Raw genomic sequence first — 14,373 nt, 5'->3', positions numbered from 1 at the left:
AGATGGAGGAGGAGGATGGAGATGGAGGAGGAGGATGGAGATGGAGGAGGAGGATGGAGATGGAGATGGAGAAGGAGGATGGAGATGGAGGAGGAGGAGGAGGATGGGGATGGAGATGGAGATGGAGGAGGAGGATGGAGATGGGGATGGAGATGGAGATGGAGGAGGAGGATGGAGATGGGGATGGAGATGGAGATGGAGGAGGAGGATGGAGATGGAGGAGGAGGATGGAGATGGAGATGGAGAAGGAGGATGGAGATGGAGGAGGAGGAGGATGGAGATGGAGATGGAGAAGGAGATGGATGGAGGCTGGAGATGCTGGCTGGAGGCTGGAGACGGAGGACCATGGAGGGATGGAAGAAGGCCGGCCGGCCGGCCGGGCGCTGGCCAGCTCACAGGGCTCCCTCGTCCCCCTGCAGCGGCTCCAGTCCCCCAGCGCCGGTGTCCCCCTCCGGGTCCCCCGCGGGGGCGTCCCCGGCCTCGCCGGCATCCTCGTTGTCCCCCGTCCTGTCGCCGACCGCGTCCTGGTCCAGCCGCTCCCTGTAGTCCCGCTTGAAGAAGCCACACTGGGGGGGGAGGGGGGGGATTGCACCCAAAACCGGGGGATTGCAACCCAAATTCCAGGGCATTGCAACCCCAAAAGGGGAGGTTGCAACCCCAAAACCGGGGCATTGCAACCCAAAATCCAGGGCATTGCAACCCCAAAAGGGGAGGTTGCAACCCCAAAACCGGGGCATTGCAACCCAAAATCCAGGGCATTGCAACCCCAAAAGGGGAGGTTGCAACCCCAAAACCGGGGCATTGCAACCCCAAATTCCAGGGCATTGCAACCCCAAAACCGGGAAATTGCAACCCCAAAACCGGGGCATTGCAACCCCAAACCCGAGGAATTGCAACCCCCAAACCAGGGCTTGGCACCCCAAAACCCAGGGCCTTGCACCCCAAAATCCAGGGGATTGCAACCCCCAAACCAGGGCATTGCACCCCAAAACCCCAGGGCATTGCACCCCAAAACTGAGGAATTGCAACCCCCAAACCAGGCCATTGCACCCCAAAACCCCAGGGCATTGCACCCCAAAATCCAGGGGATTGCAACCCCCAAACCAGGGCATTGCACCCCAAAACCCCAGGGCATTGCAACCACAAAATGGGAGGTTGCAACCCAGAATCCAGGGCATTGCAACACCAAACCCGAGGAATTGCAACCCCCAAACCAGGGCATTGCACCCCAAAACCCCAGGGCATTGCAACCACAAAATGGGAGGTTGCAACCCAGAATCCAGGGCATTGCAACACCAAACCCGAGGAATTGCAACCCCCAAACCAGGCCATTGCACCCCAAAACCCCAGGGCATTGCAACCACAAAATGGGAGGTTGCAACCCAGAATCCAGGGCATTGCAACACCAAACCCGAGGAATTGCAACCCCCAAACCAGGCCATTGCACCCCAAAACCCCAGGGCATTGCACCCCAAAATCCAGGGGATTGCAACCCCCAAACCAGGGCATTGCACCCCAAAACCCCAGGGCATTGCAACCACAAAATGGGAGGTTGCAACCCAGAATCCAGGGCATTGCAACACCAAACCCGAGGAATTGCAACCCCCAAACCAGGCCATTGCACCCCAAAACCCCAGGGCATTGCACCCCAAAATCCAGGGGATTGCAACCCCCAAACCAGGGCATTGCACCCCAAAATCCCAGGGCATTGCACCCCAAAACCGAGGAATTGCAACCCCAAACCAGGACATTGCACCCCAAAACCACAACCCTGCAACCCCCCCAAAAGCGGTGCATCGCCCCCCCCCCCCGCGCACCTTGGCGAGGCCGAAGACGATGAGGAGGAGGAGGCCGAGCCCGCCCAGGGCGCTGCCGAAGTAGAGCCAGCGCAGGTTGACCTCGCGCAGCAGCTCCACCTTGGTGGTCACCTGCGGGGTGGGGGGGAGCGGCGGGGCGTCAGCGCGGGGGCCGTCGTGTCCCCCCCCCCCGGTGACGTCACCCGCTGACGTCCCCCCCTTGCCTGGACGGAGGTGACGTCCCCGCGGCTGGCGAAGCGCCTGGTGTCCACGGCGAAGCAGAGCCTGGAGCAGAGGTGGGACCGCGCCGGCACCTGGGGGGACGTGTTGGGGGTGAGGTTGGGGACACGGTGGGGACACGGCGAGGATGCAATGGGGACACGGTGGGGACGTGTCGGGGATGTGGTTGGGGACACGTTGGGGACATGTTGGGGACATGTTGGGGATGTGGTTGGGGACACATTGGGGACATGGTGAGGATGCATTGGGGACATGTTGGGGACATGTTGGGGACATGTTGGAGATGTGGTTGGGGACACGTTGGGGACATGGCGAGGATGCAATGGGGACACGTTGGGGACATGTTGGGGATGTGGTTGGGGACACGTTGGGGACATGGTGAGGATGCAATGGGGACATGTTGGGGACATGATGGGGATGTGGTTGGGGACACGTTGGGGACACGTTGGGGACGTGGTTGGGGACACGTTGGGGACATGGTGAGGATGCAGTGGGGACACGTTGGGGACATGTTGGGGATGTGGTTGGGGACATGTTGGGGACATGGTGAGGATGCAATGGGGACACGTTGGGGACATGTTGGGGATGTGGTTGGGGACACGTTGGGGACATGGTGAGGATGCAATGGGGACACGTTGGGGACATGTTGGGGATGTGGTTGGGGACATGTTGGGGACATGTTGGGGACACGTTGGGGACATGTTGGGGATGTGGTTGGGGACATGTTGGGGACATGGTGAGGATGCAATGGGGACACGTTGGGGACATGTTGGGGATGTGGTTGGGGACACGTTGGGGACATGGTGAGGATGCAATGGGGACACGTTGGGGACATGGGGATGTGGTTGGGGACATGTTGGGGACATGGTGAAGATGCAATGGGGACATGTTGGGGACATGTTGGGGACATGTTGGAGATGTGGTTGGGGACACGTTGGGGACATGGTGAAGATGCAATGGGGACATGTTGGGGACATGTTGGGGATGTGGTTGGGGACACGTTGGGGACATGGTGAGGATGCATTGGGGACATGTTGGGGACATGTTGGGGATGTGGTTGGGGACACGTTGGGGACATGGTGAGGATGCAGTGGGGACACGTTGGGGACATGTTGGGGATGTGGTTGGGGACACGTTGGGGACATGGTGAAGATGCAATGGGGACATGTTGGGGACACGTTGGGGACATGGTGAAGATGCAATGGGGGCATGGTTGGGGACGCATTGGAGGACATGGCGAGGATGCAATGGGGACACGGTGGGGACATGTTGGGGACACGCTGGGGACACCCTGGGGACGCCAGGTCCCGCTCACCTCGATTTTCGGCGGTGGCTGCACCACGCCGGCCACGCGGATGGTGGCAGTGGTGACCAGGACACCCAGGTGGCACCGGTACGTCGTCGCCCGGGAGATGTCACAGGCCTGGCGGGTGGGGTGGGGGGGTGACACCCGGGAATGGCACCCCAAAATGGGCCGAACCCCGGGGAATCGCACCCAAATTTGGAGGCCGCTACTCCTTGGTGCCACCCATTGTTGGTGTCAACTGTCATTGGTGTCACCTGTTGGTGCCACCCATCGTTGGTATCACCCATCGTTGGTGTCACCCGTCGGTGCCAACCATCGTTTGGAGGGGGTCACACATTGTTGGTGACACCCGTCATTGGTGTCACCTGTCATTGGTGTCACCCGTCATTGGTGTCACCCATTGCTGGTGTCATCTGTCATTGGTTTCACCCATCGCTGGTGCCACCCCGTTGGCGCCACCCATCATTGGTGCCACCCCCTCATTGGTGTCACCCATTGCTGGTGCCACCCACTGGTGTCACCCCAATGGGGCCACCCCTGGTTGGGGGGGGCGCCACCCACGGTTGGTGCCACCCATCATGGGTGTCCCCCGTCCCACCTCTTGCAGCCCGCTGGCCACGGCGCAGACGGCCTCACTGGTGTCACCGGCGTCGGGGTGGCAGGTGCCACCGGGCTCCTGCCGGCGGGGAGGGGACAACAGAGGTGACGTCACCACGGTGACACGGGGGGTGGGGACACGGCCGGGGTGGGGGGGAGGTGACACTCACCGCGGTGACGTTGAGCTTGGCCCAGGTCAACCCGGCCTGCAGCTCGTGGGGCACCAGCACGAAGGCGGTGACGGTGGGACGGGGCATCCCCAGGTCCCACGGTGAGATGAGCTTCAGCTGTGGGGACACCATGGGGACACCATGGGGGACACCGTTGCCCTGGGTGGCCCCCCCCCATGGTGGTGTTGGGGACGCCATGGGGCCATTGGGGACACCATGGGGACATCAAGGATGCCATGGCGGCCTTGGGGGACATCACAGGGATGTTGGGGATGCCATGGCAGCCTTGGGGACACCATGAGGACATCAGAGATGTCATGGTGGTGGTGGGGACATCACGGTGGTGGGGAAACCGTTACCCTGGGGGGGGGACCATGGGGACATTAGGGGCACCATGGTGGCCTCGGGGACACCGTGGTGATGTTGAGGACCCCATGGTGGCATAGAGGACCCCACGGTGATGATGAGGACCCCACAGTGATGTTGACGACCCCATGGCAGTGTTGAGGACCCCACAGTGACCATGAGGACCCCACGGTGACATTGAGGACCCCACGGTGGCACTGAGGACCCCATGGTGGTATTGAGGACCCCATGACAGCGTTAAGGACCCCATGGTGAAGATGAGGACCCCATGGTGGCACTGAGGACCCCACGGTGGTGCTGAGGACCCCATGGTGACATTAAGGACCCCATGACAGCGTTAAGGACCCCATGGTGACCATGAAGACCCCACAGTGGCATTGAGCACCCCATGGCAGCATTGAGGACCCCACAGTGACCATGAAGACCCCATGGCAATGTTGAGGACCCCATGACGATGTTGAGGACCCCCTGGTGACATTGAGGACCCCATGGCGACATTGAGGACCCCATGGCAGCATTGAGGACCCCATGGTGGCATTGAGGACCCCATGGCGACATTGAGGACCCCATGGTGGCATTGAGAACCCCCCAGTGACCATGAAGACCCCATGGTGGTGTTGAGGACCCCATGGTGGCATTGGGGACCCTATGGTGATGTTGAGGACCCCATGACGATGTTGAGGACCCCATGGTGGCATTGGGGACCCCATGACAGCATTGAGGACCCCATGGTGGCGTTGAGGACCCCACGGCGGCGGGGATGCATGGGGACGCGGTGGCTCGGGGTGGGGGGGGGCACCGTGGTGGCCTTGGGGACCCCGTTGGCTCTGGGGGAAACCCGTGGCGACGTCCCACCTCGTAGAGGTGCAGCAGCGTCTTGTTCTCGGGGTGGCGGGAGCTGAAGTTCAGGTAGGCGGTGGAGCTGCCCAGCCTGCGGGGGCGGGGGCGGGGGTCAGGGCCCGGACGCCTGGGCCCCTCGGAGACTTCGAGGGGGCCCGGACGCCTGGGCCCTTTGGTGGTGTCAGGGCCCGGACGCCTGGGCCCCTGGGGAAGTTGAGGGGACCCGGATGCCTGGGCCCTTTGGGGGTGTTGAGGGGACCCGGACGCCTGGGCCCTTTGGGGGTGTTGAGGGGGCTCGGACGCCTGGGCCCTTTGGAGATGTTGAGGGGACCCGGACGCCTGGGCCCTTTCGGGGTGTTGAGGGGACCCGGACGCCTGGGCCCTTTGGAGGTGTTGAGGGGACCCGGATGCCTGGACCCTTTGGGAATGCTGGGGGGACCCGGACGCCTGGGCCCTTTGGGGGTGTTGAGGGGACCCGGACACCTGGGCCCTTTGGAGATGTTGGGGGGACCCAGACGCCTGGGCCCCTGGGAGACGTCAAGGGGGCCCGGACGCCTGGGCCCTTTGGGGGTGTTGAGGGGACCCGGACGCCTGGGTCCTTTGGGGATGCTGGGGGGACCCGGACGCCTGGGCCCTTTGGGGGTGTTGAGGGGGCCCGGACGCCTGGGCCCTTTGGAGGTGTTGAGGGGACCCGGACGCCTGGGCCCCTGGGGGATGTTGGGGGTACCCGGACGCCTGGGCCCTTTGGAGGTGTCAGGGCCCGGACGCCTGGGCCCCTTGGGGACATCGAGGGGGCCCGGACGCCTGGGCCCCTGGGGGACAGGGGGCACCCGGACGCCGGGGCCCTCGGCGGCTCACCCGGAGGCCATGATGTTGGCCAGGTAGCGCACGGGGAGGCGCCAGGAGGCCGCGTTGTCGGCGAGGCTGGAGTTCGGCTCGTTGTCGCTGCGGGGGGAGGGCGGGGGTGCGTGAGCCCCCCCGGAGCGGGGACGGGGCCCGGACGCCTGGGCCCCTGCTCCCGGGGGGCGAATCCCTGGGGAGGACCCCCGATTCGGGGGCAATCCCTTGCAACAACCCCCGATTGGGGTGCAATTCCCTGCAACAACCCCCGATTTGGGTGCAATCCCCTGCAACAACCCCCGATTCGGGTGCAATCCCCTGCAACAACCCCCGATTTGGGTGCAATTCCTTGCAACAACCCCCGATTCGGGTGCAATTCCCTGCAACAACCCCCGATTCGGGTGCAATCCCCTGCAACAACCCCCGATTTGGGTGCAATCCCTTGCAACAACCCCCGATTTGGGTGCAATCCCCTGCAACAACCCCCGATTCGGGTGCAATCCCTTGCAACAACCCCCGATTTGGGTGCAATCCCTTGCAACAACCCCCGATTCGGGTGCAATCCCCTGCAACAACCCCCGATTTGGGTGCAATCCCTTGCAACAACCCCCGATTCGGGTGCAATCCCCTGCAACAACCCCCGATTTGGGTGCAATCCCCTGCAGCAACCCCCGATTCGGGTGCAATTCCCTGCAACAACCCCCGATTTGGGTGCAATCCCCTGCAACAACCCCCGATTCGGGTGCAATTCCTTGCAACAACCCCCGATTCGGGTGCAATTCCTTGCAACAACCCCCGATTCGGGTGCAATTCCCTGCAACAACCCTCAATTCGGGTGCAATTCCTTGCAACAACCCCCGATTCGGGTGCAATTCCCTGCAACAACCCCCGATTCGGGTGCAATTCCTTGCAACAACCCCCGATTGGGGTGCAATTCCCTGCAACAACCCCCGATTCAGATACAACCCCTTGCAACAACCCCCGATTCGGGTGCAATTCCCTGCAACAACCCCCGATTCGGGTGCAATTCCCTGCAACAACCCCCGATTCAGATACAATCCCTTGCAACAACCTCCGATTGGGGTGCAATCCCCTGCAACAACCCCCGATTCAGATACAATCCCTTGCAACAACCCCCGATTGGGGTGCAATTCCCTGCAACAACCCCCGATTTGGGTGCAATCCCCTGCAGCAACCCCCGATTCGGGTGCAATTCCCTGCAACAACCCCCAATTCGGGTGCAATCCCCTGCAGCAACCCCCGATTGGGGTGCAATTCCCTGCAACAACCCCTGATTCGGGTGCAATCCCTTGCAACAACCCCCGATTGGGGTGCAATCCCTTGCAACAACCCCCGATTCGGGTGCAATTCCCTGCAACAACCCCCGATTCGGGTGCAATCCCTTGCAACAACCCCCGATTCGGGTGCAATTCCCTGCAACAACCCCCGATTCGGGTGCAATTCCCTGCAACAACCCCCGATTCGGGTGCAATTCCTTGCAACAACCCCCGATTCGGGTGCAATTCCCTGCAGCAACCCCCGATTGGGGTGCAATTCCCTGCAACAACCCCCGATTCGGGGGCAATCCCCTGCAGCAACCCCCGATTCGGGTGCAATCCCCTGCAACAACCCCCGATTGGGGTGCAATCCCCTGCAACAACCCCCGATTCGGGTGCAATTCCTTGCAACAACCCCCGATTGGGGTGCAATTCCCTGCAACAACCCCCGATTCGGGTGCAATCCCCTGCAACAACCCCCGATTGGGGTGCAATCCCCTGCAACAACCCCCGATTCGGGTGCAATTCCTTGCAACAACCCCCGATTGGGGTGCAATTCCCTGCAACAACCCCCGATTCGGGTGCAATCCCTTGCAGCAACCCCCGATTCGGGTGCAATTCCCTGCAGCAACCCCCGATTCGGGTGCAATTCCCTGCAACAACCCCCGATTCAGATACAATCCCCTGCAACAACCCCCGATTGGGGTGCAATCCCTTGCAACAACCCCCAATTCGGGTGCAATTCCTTGCAACAACCCCCAATTCGGGTGCAATTCCTTGCAACAACCCCCGATTCGGGTGCAATCCCTTGCAACAACCCCCGATTGGGGTGCAACCCCTTGCAACAACCCCCGATTCGGGTGCAATCCCTTGCAACAACCCGCGCTTCGGGTGCAATCCCCTGCAACAACCCCCGCTTCGGGTGCAATTCCTTGCAACAACCCCCGATTCGGGTGCAATTCCTTGCAGCAACCCCCGATTGGGGTGCAATTCCCTGCAGCAACCCCTGATTCGGGTGCAATCCCTTGCAACAACCCCCAATTCAGATACAATCCCCTGCAACAACCCCCGATTCAGATACAATTCCCTGCAGCAACCCCCGATTCGGGTGCAATCCCTTGCAACAACCCCCGATTCGGGTGCAATTCCCTGCAACAACCCCCGATTGGGGTGCAATCCCTTGCAACAACCCCCGATTCGGGTGCAATCCCCTGCAACAACCCCCGATTCGGGTGCAATCCCTTGCAACAACCCCCAATTCGGGTGCAATCCCTTGCAATAACCCCCGATTCGGGTGCAATCCCTTGCAACAACCCCTGATTCGGGTGCAATTCCCTGCAACAACCCCCGATTCGGGTGCAATTCCCTGCAACAACCCCCGATTCGGGTGCAATCCCCTGCAACAACCACCAATTCGGGTGCAATCCCCTGCAACAACCCCCAATTCGGGTGCAATCCCCTGCAGCAACCCCCGATTCGGGTGCAATCCCCTGCAACAACCCCCGATTTGGGTGCAATTCCCTGCAACAACCCCCGATTCAGATACAATCCCTTGCAACAACCCCCAATTCGGGTGCAATCCCTTGCAACAACCCCCGATTCGGGTGCAACCCCTTGCAACAACCCCCGATTCGGGTGCAATCCCTTGCAACAACCCCCGATTGGGGTGCAACCCCTTGCAACAACCCCCGATTCGGGTGCAATCCCTTGCAACAACCCCCGATTGGGGTGCAATTCCTTGCAACAACCCCTGATTCGGGTGCAATCCCCTGCAGCAACCCCCAATTCGGGTGCAATCCCCTGCAACAACCCCCGATTGGGGTGCAATTCCCTGCAACAACCCCCGATTCAGATACAATCCCTTGCAACAACCTCCGATTGGGGTGCAATCCCCTGCAACAACCCCCGATTCAGATACAATCCCTTGCAACAACCCCCGATTGGGGTGCAATTCCCTGCAACAACCCCCGATTTGGGTGCAATCCCCTGCAGCAACCCCCGATTCGGGTGCAATCCCCTGCAGCAACCCCCGATTTGGGTGCAATCCCCTGCAACAACCCCCGATTCGGGTGCAATCCCTTGCAACAACCCCCGATTGGGGTGCAACCCCTTGCAACAACCCCCGATTCGGGTGCAATCCCTTGCAACAACCCCCGATTCGGGTGCAACCCCTTGCAACAACCCCCGATTCGGGTGCAATTCCTTGCAACAACCCCCGATTGGGGTGCAACCCCTTGCAACAACCCCCGATTCGGGTGCAATCCCCTGCAACAACCCCCGATTCGGGTGCAATCCCCTGCAACAACCCCCGATTCGGGTGCAACCCCTTGCAACAACCCCCGATTGGGGTGCAATCCCCTGCAACAACCCCCGATTCGGGTGCAATCCCTTGCAACAACCCCCGATTGGGGTGCAATCCCCTGCAACACCCCCCGATTGGGGTGCAATCCCCTGCAACAACCCCCGATTCGGGTGCAATCCCTTGCAACAACCCCCGATTGGGGTGCAATCCCCTGCAACACCCCCCGATTGGGGTGCAATCCCCTGCAACAACCCCCGATTCGGGTGCAATCCCCTGCAACAACCCCCGATTCGGGTGCAACCCCTTGCAACAACCCCCGCTTCGGGTGCAATCCCCTGCAACAACCCCCGATTCGGGTGCAATCCCCTGCAACAACCCCCGATTGGGGTGCAACCCCTTGCAGCAACCCCCGAATTGGGGCGCTCCCCCCCCCCCCGGCCCCGCGCAGCGCCCCGCGGCTCGGGTGCCACCTGCTCGCCGTGGCCGTGAGCTGCAGCTCCGCGTCCCAGGAGCGGTTCCGCAGGACGTCGAACGTCAGCTCGATGTGCGTCTGCCCCGGGGAGGAGGAAGAGGAGGGTGAGCGGCCCCGGGGTCCCCGGGGTCCCCCCCCTCCCCGAACCCCGAATCGCCCGTCCCCGGTGGGCACCTCGCGGCCGGCGTGGAAGACGGGGTGGCTCACGTTGCACCAGAGCGTCCTGGCGCCGGCTCCGGCCTCGGCCTCGACCCGCTCGCGGCAGCTCAGCGCCGTCGCCCAGCTCCCCTGCGGCCCACGCGTCAGCCCCCGGACGCCTGGGCCCCCACTGACCCGGACGCCTGGGCCCCCACTGACCCAGACGCCAGGGGCCCCCAACAGCCCAGACACCTGGGCCCCCAGTCGCCCGGACGCTTGGGCCCCCAATGACCCGGACGCCTGGGCCCCTCAACCCGGACACCTGGGCCCCCAGCCACCCAGATGCCTGGGCCCCCACTGACCCGGACGCCTGGGCCCCCAGCCACCCAGATGCCTGGGCCCCCACTGACCCGGACGCCTGGGCCCCCAGTCGCCCAGACACCTGGGCCCCCAGTCGCCCGGACGCCTGGGCCCCCACTGACCCGGACCCCTGGGCCCCCAACAGCCTGGATGCCTGGGCCCCCAGTCACCCGGACACCTGGGCCCCCCAACCCAGACACCTGGGTCCCCCGACCCGGACACCTGGGCCCCTCGACCTGGACACCTGGGCCCCTCGACCCGGACACCTGGGTCCCCCAACCCGGACACCTGGGCCCCCCAACCCGGACGCCTGGGCCCCTCGACCCGGATGCCTGGGCCCCTCGACCCGGACGCCTGGGCCCCCCAACCCGGACACCTGGGCCCCTCGACCAGGACACCTGGGCCCCTCAACCAGGACGCCTGGGCCCCTCAACCCGGACACCTGGGCCCCCCGACCCGGACACCTGGGCCCCCCAACCCAGACACCTGGGCCCCCCAACCCGGACACCTGGGCCCCCAACCAGGACACCTGGGTCCCCCAACCTGGACGCCTGGGCCCCCCAACCTGGACGCCTGGGCCCCTCGACCCGGACGCCTGGGCCCCTCGACCTGGACACCTGGGCCCCCCGACCCGGACACCTGGGCCCCCCGACCCGGACGCCTGGGCCCCCCAACCCGGACGCCTGGGCCCCTCGACCCGGATGCCTGGGCCCCTCGACCCGGATGCCTGGGCCCCTCGACCCAGACACCTGGGCCCCTCGACCCGGACACCTGGGCCCCCCAACCAGGACACCTGGGCCCCTCAACCCAGACACCTGGGCCCCTCGACCCGGATGCCTGGGACCCCCAACCCGGACACCTGGGCCCCCCAACCCGGACACCTGGGCCCCTCGACCCGGACACCTGGGCCCCCCGACCCGGACACCTGGGCCCCTCGACCTGGACACCTGGGCCCCCCGACCCGGACACCTGGGCCCCCCAACCCGGACGCCTGGGCCCCCCAACCCGGACACCTGGGCCCCTCAACCCAGACACCTGGGCCCCTTGACCCGGATGCCTGGGCCCCTCGACCCAGACACCTGGGCCCCCCAACCAGGACACCTGGGCCCCCCGACCCGGACACCTGGGCCCCCCAACCAGGACACCTGGGCCCCCCAACCCGGACACCTGGGCCTCCCAACCAGGACACCTGGGCCCCCCGACCAGGACACCTGGGCCCCCCGACCCGGACGCCTGGGCCCCCCAACCCGGACGCCTGGGCCCCTCGACCCGGATGCCTGGGCCCCTCGACCCAGACACCTGGGCCCCTCGACCCGGACACCTGGGCCCCCCAACCAGGACACCTGGGCCCCTCAACCCAGACACCTGGGCCCCTCGACCCGGATGCCTGGGACCCCCAACCCGGACACCTGGGCCCCCCAACCCGGACACCTGGGCCCCTCGACCCGGACACCTGGGCCCCCCGACCCGGACACCTGGGCCCCTCGACCTGGACACCTGGGCCCCCCGACCCGGACACCTGGGCCCCCCAACCCGGACGCCTGGGCCCCCCAACCCGGACACCTGGGCCCCTCAACCCAGACACCTGGGCCCCTTGACCCGGATGCCTGGGCCCCTCGACCCAGACACCTGGGCCCCCCAACCAGGACACCTGGGCCCCCCGACCCGGACACCTGGGCCCCCCAACCAGGACACCTGGGCCCCCCAACCCGGACACCTGGGCCTCCCAACCAGGACACCTGGGCCCCCCGACCAGGACACCTGGGCCCCCCAAACCGGACACCTGGGCCCCTGAACCCAGACACCTGGGCCCCTCAACCCAGACACCTGGGCCCCCCAACCAGGACACCTGGGCCCCTCAACCCGGACACCTGGGCCCCTCGACCCGGACGCCTGGGCCCCTCGACCCGGACACCTGGGCCCCCCAACCAGGACACCTGGGCCCCTCAACCCAGACACCTGGGCCCCTCGACCCGGACACCTGGGTCCCCCAACCCGGACACCTGGGCCCCTCAACCCTGATGCCTGGGCCCCCCAACCCAGACACCTGGGCCCCCCAACCTGGGCACCTGGGTCCCCCAACCTGGACGCCTGGGCCCCCCAACCCAGACACCTGGGCCCCTCGACCCGGACGCCTGGGCCCCTCGACCTGGACACCTGGGCCCCCCGACCCGGACACCTGGGCCCCCCAACCCGGACACCTGGGCCCCCCAACCCGGACGCCTGGGCCCCTCAACCTGGACACCTGGGCCCCTCGACCTGGATGCCTGGACCCCTCGACCCAGACACCTGGGCCCCTCAACCAGGACATCTGGGCCCCCCAACCCGGACGCCTGGGCCCCTCGACCCAGACACCTGGGCCCCCCAACCAGGACACCTGGGCCCCCCAACCCAGACACCTGGGCCCCTCGACCCGGACACCTGGGCCCCTCAACCCAGACACCTGGGCCCCTCAACCCGGACACCTGGGCCCCTCAACCAGGACACCTGGGCCCCCCAACCTGGACACCTGGGCCCCCCGACCCGGATGCCTGGGCCCCTCGACCCGGACGCCTGGGCCCGCCAGGGCCGGGGCCGGGACGCACCGGGGCGGTGCGAGCGCGGCGCAGGGCCAGGCCGGGGGGCAGGGGCAGGCGGAGGGCGGCGCGGCGGGCAGCCTCGGCCCCGTTGCGCAGCGCCAGGCGCAGCCCCAGCTCGGCCCCCGGCGCCAGCAGCAGCTCCGGCGGCGCCGGCGGCAGCGGCCGCAGCCCCAGGTCGCTCTGGCAGACGTCGTCGGGGCCGCAGGCGAGGGCGAAGGGCACCTGGGGGGGCGTCACCGGTCCCTTCGTGTCCCCCGTGTGCCCCCATGTCCTCCAGGTCCTCCATGTCCCTCCAGGTCCTCCATGTCCTCCCAGGTCCTCCAGGTCCCTCCATGTCCCCCCATGTCCCTCCATGTCCCTCCATGTCCTCCATGTCCCCCATGTCCCCCATGTCCCTCCATGTCCTCCATGTCCCTCCAGGTCCTCCATGTCCTCCATGTCCCTCCATGTCCCTCCATGTCCTCCATGTCCCTCCATGTCCCTCCATGTCCTCCATGTCCCTCCATGTCCCTCCATGTTCCCCCATGTCCCACCATGTCCCCCATGTCCCTCCATGTCCTCCATGTCCTCCATGTCCCCCATGTCCCTCCATGTCCCTCCATGTCCTCCATGTCCCTCCATGTCCCTCCATGTCCCTCCATGTCCTCCATGTCCCTCCATGTCCCTCCATGTCCTCCATGTCCCTCCATGTCCCTCCATGTTCCCCCATGTCCCACCATGTCCCCCATGTCCCTCCATGTCCTCCATGTCCTCCATGTCCCCCATGTCCCTCCATGTCCCTCCATGTCCTCCATGTCCTCCATGTCCCCCCATGTCCCCCCATGTCCCCCATGTCCCCCATGTCCCTCCATGTCCTCCATGTCCCTCCATGTCCCTCCATGTCCCCCCATGTCCCCCATGTCCCCCATGTCCTCCATGTCCCCCCATGTCCCCCCATGTCCCTCCATGTCCTCCATGTCCCTCCATGTCCCTCCATGTCCCCCCATGTCCCTCCATGTCCTCCATGTCCCTCCATGTCCCTCCACGTCCCCCCATGTCCCTCCATGTCCCTCCATGTCCCCCCATGTCCCCCATGTCCCCCATGTCCCCC

The 14,373-nt window shown here is 65.0% G+C and overlaps 1 protein-coding gene across 4 annotated transcripts in view; it reads right to left on the bottom strand.

Moving 5' to 3' along the window:
- Positions 1–170: 170 nt before the first annotated feature.
- LOC138063568 (integrin alpha-L-like) overlaps positions 171–14,373 on the bottom strand; it is a 43,945-nt gene continuing 29,742 nt past the window's right edge. For 2 of the 4 annotated variants that reach the window (XM_068923200.1, XM_068923199.1), the window contains exons 15-25: positions 13,290–13,505; positions 10,381–10,494; positions 10,205–10,284; positions 6,174–6,260; positions 5,331–5,406; positions 4,110–4,226; positions 3,941–4,018; positions 3,352–3,459; positions 2,021–2,110; positions 1,818–1,928; positions 177–566 (exon numbers count right to left, since the gene is read on the bottom strand). In XM_068923200.1, the coding sequence (XP_068779301.1) occupies positions 393–566; positions 1,818–1,928; positions 2,021–2,110; positions 3,352–3,459; positions 3,941–4,018; positions 4,110–4,226; positions 5,331–5,406; positions 6,174–6,260; positions 10,205–10,284; positions 10,381–10,494; positions 13,290–13,505 (1,251 nt within the window). In that variant the 3' untranslated portion in view covers positions 177–392. Of the gene's footprint in view, positions 567–1,817; positions 1,929–2,020; positions 2,111–3,351; positions 3,460–3,940; positions 4,019–4,109; positions 4,227–5,330; positions 5,407–6,173; positions 6,261–10,204; positions 10,285–10,380; positions 10,495–13,289; positions 13,506–14,373 lie in introns of all 4 variants that reach the window. The other 2 variants (XM_068923197.1, XM_068923198.1) reach the window with 2 other exon arrangements.

The sequence above is a fragment of the Struthio camelus genome, chromosome 32 (assembly GCF_040807025.1).
Source record: "Struthio camelus isolate bStrCam1 chromosome 32, bStrCam1.hap1, whole genome shotgun sequence".
NCBI lineage: Eukaryota > Metazoa > Chordata > Aves > Struthioniformes > Struthionidae > Struthio > Struthio camelus.
This window is presented reverse-complemented; position numbering and strand designations above follow the sequence as displayed.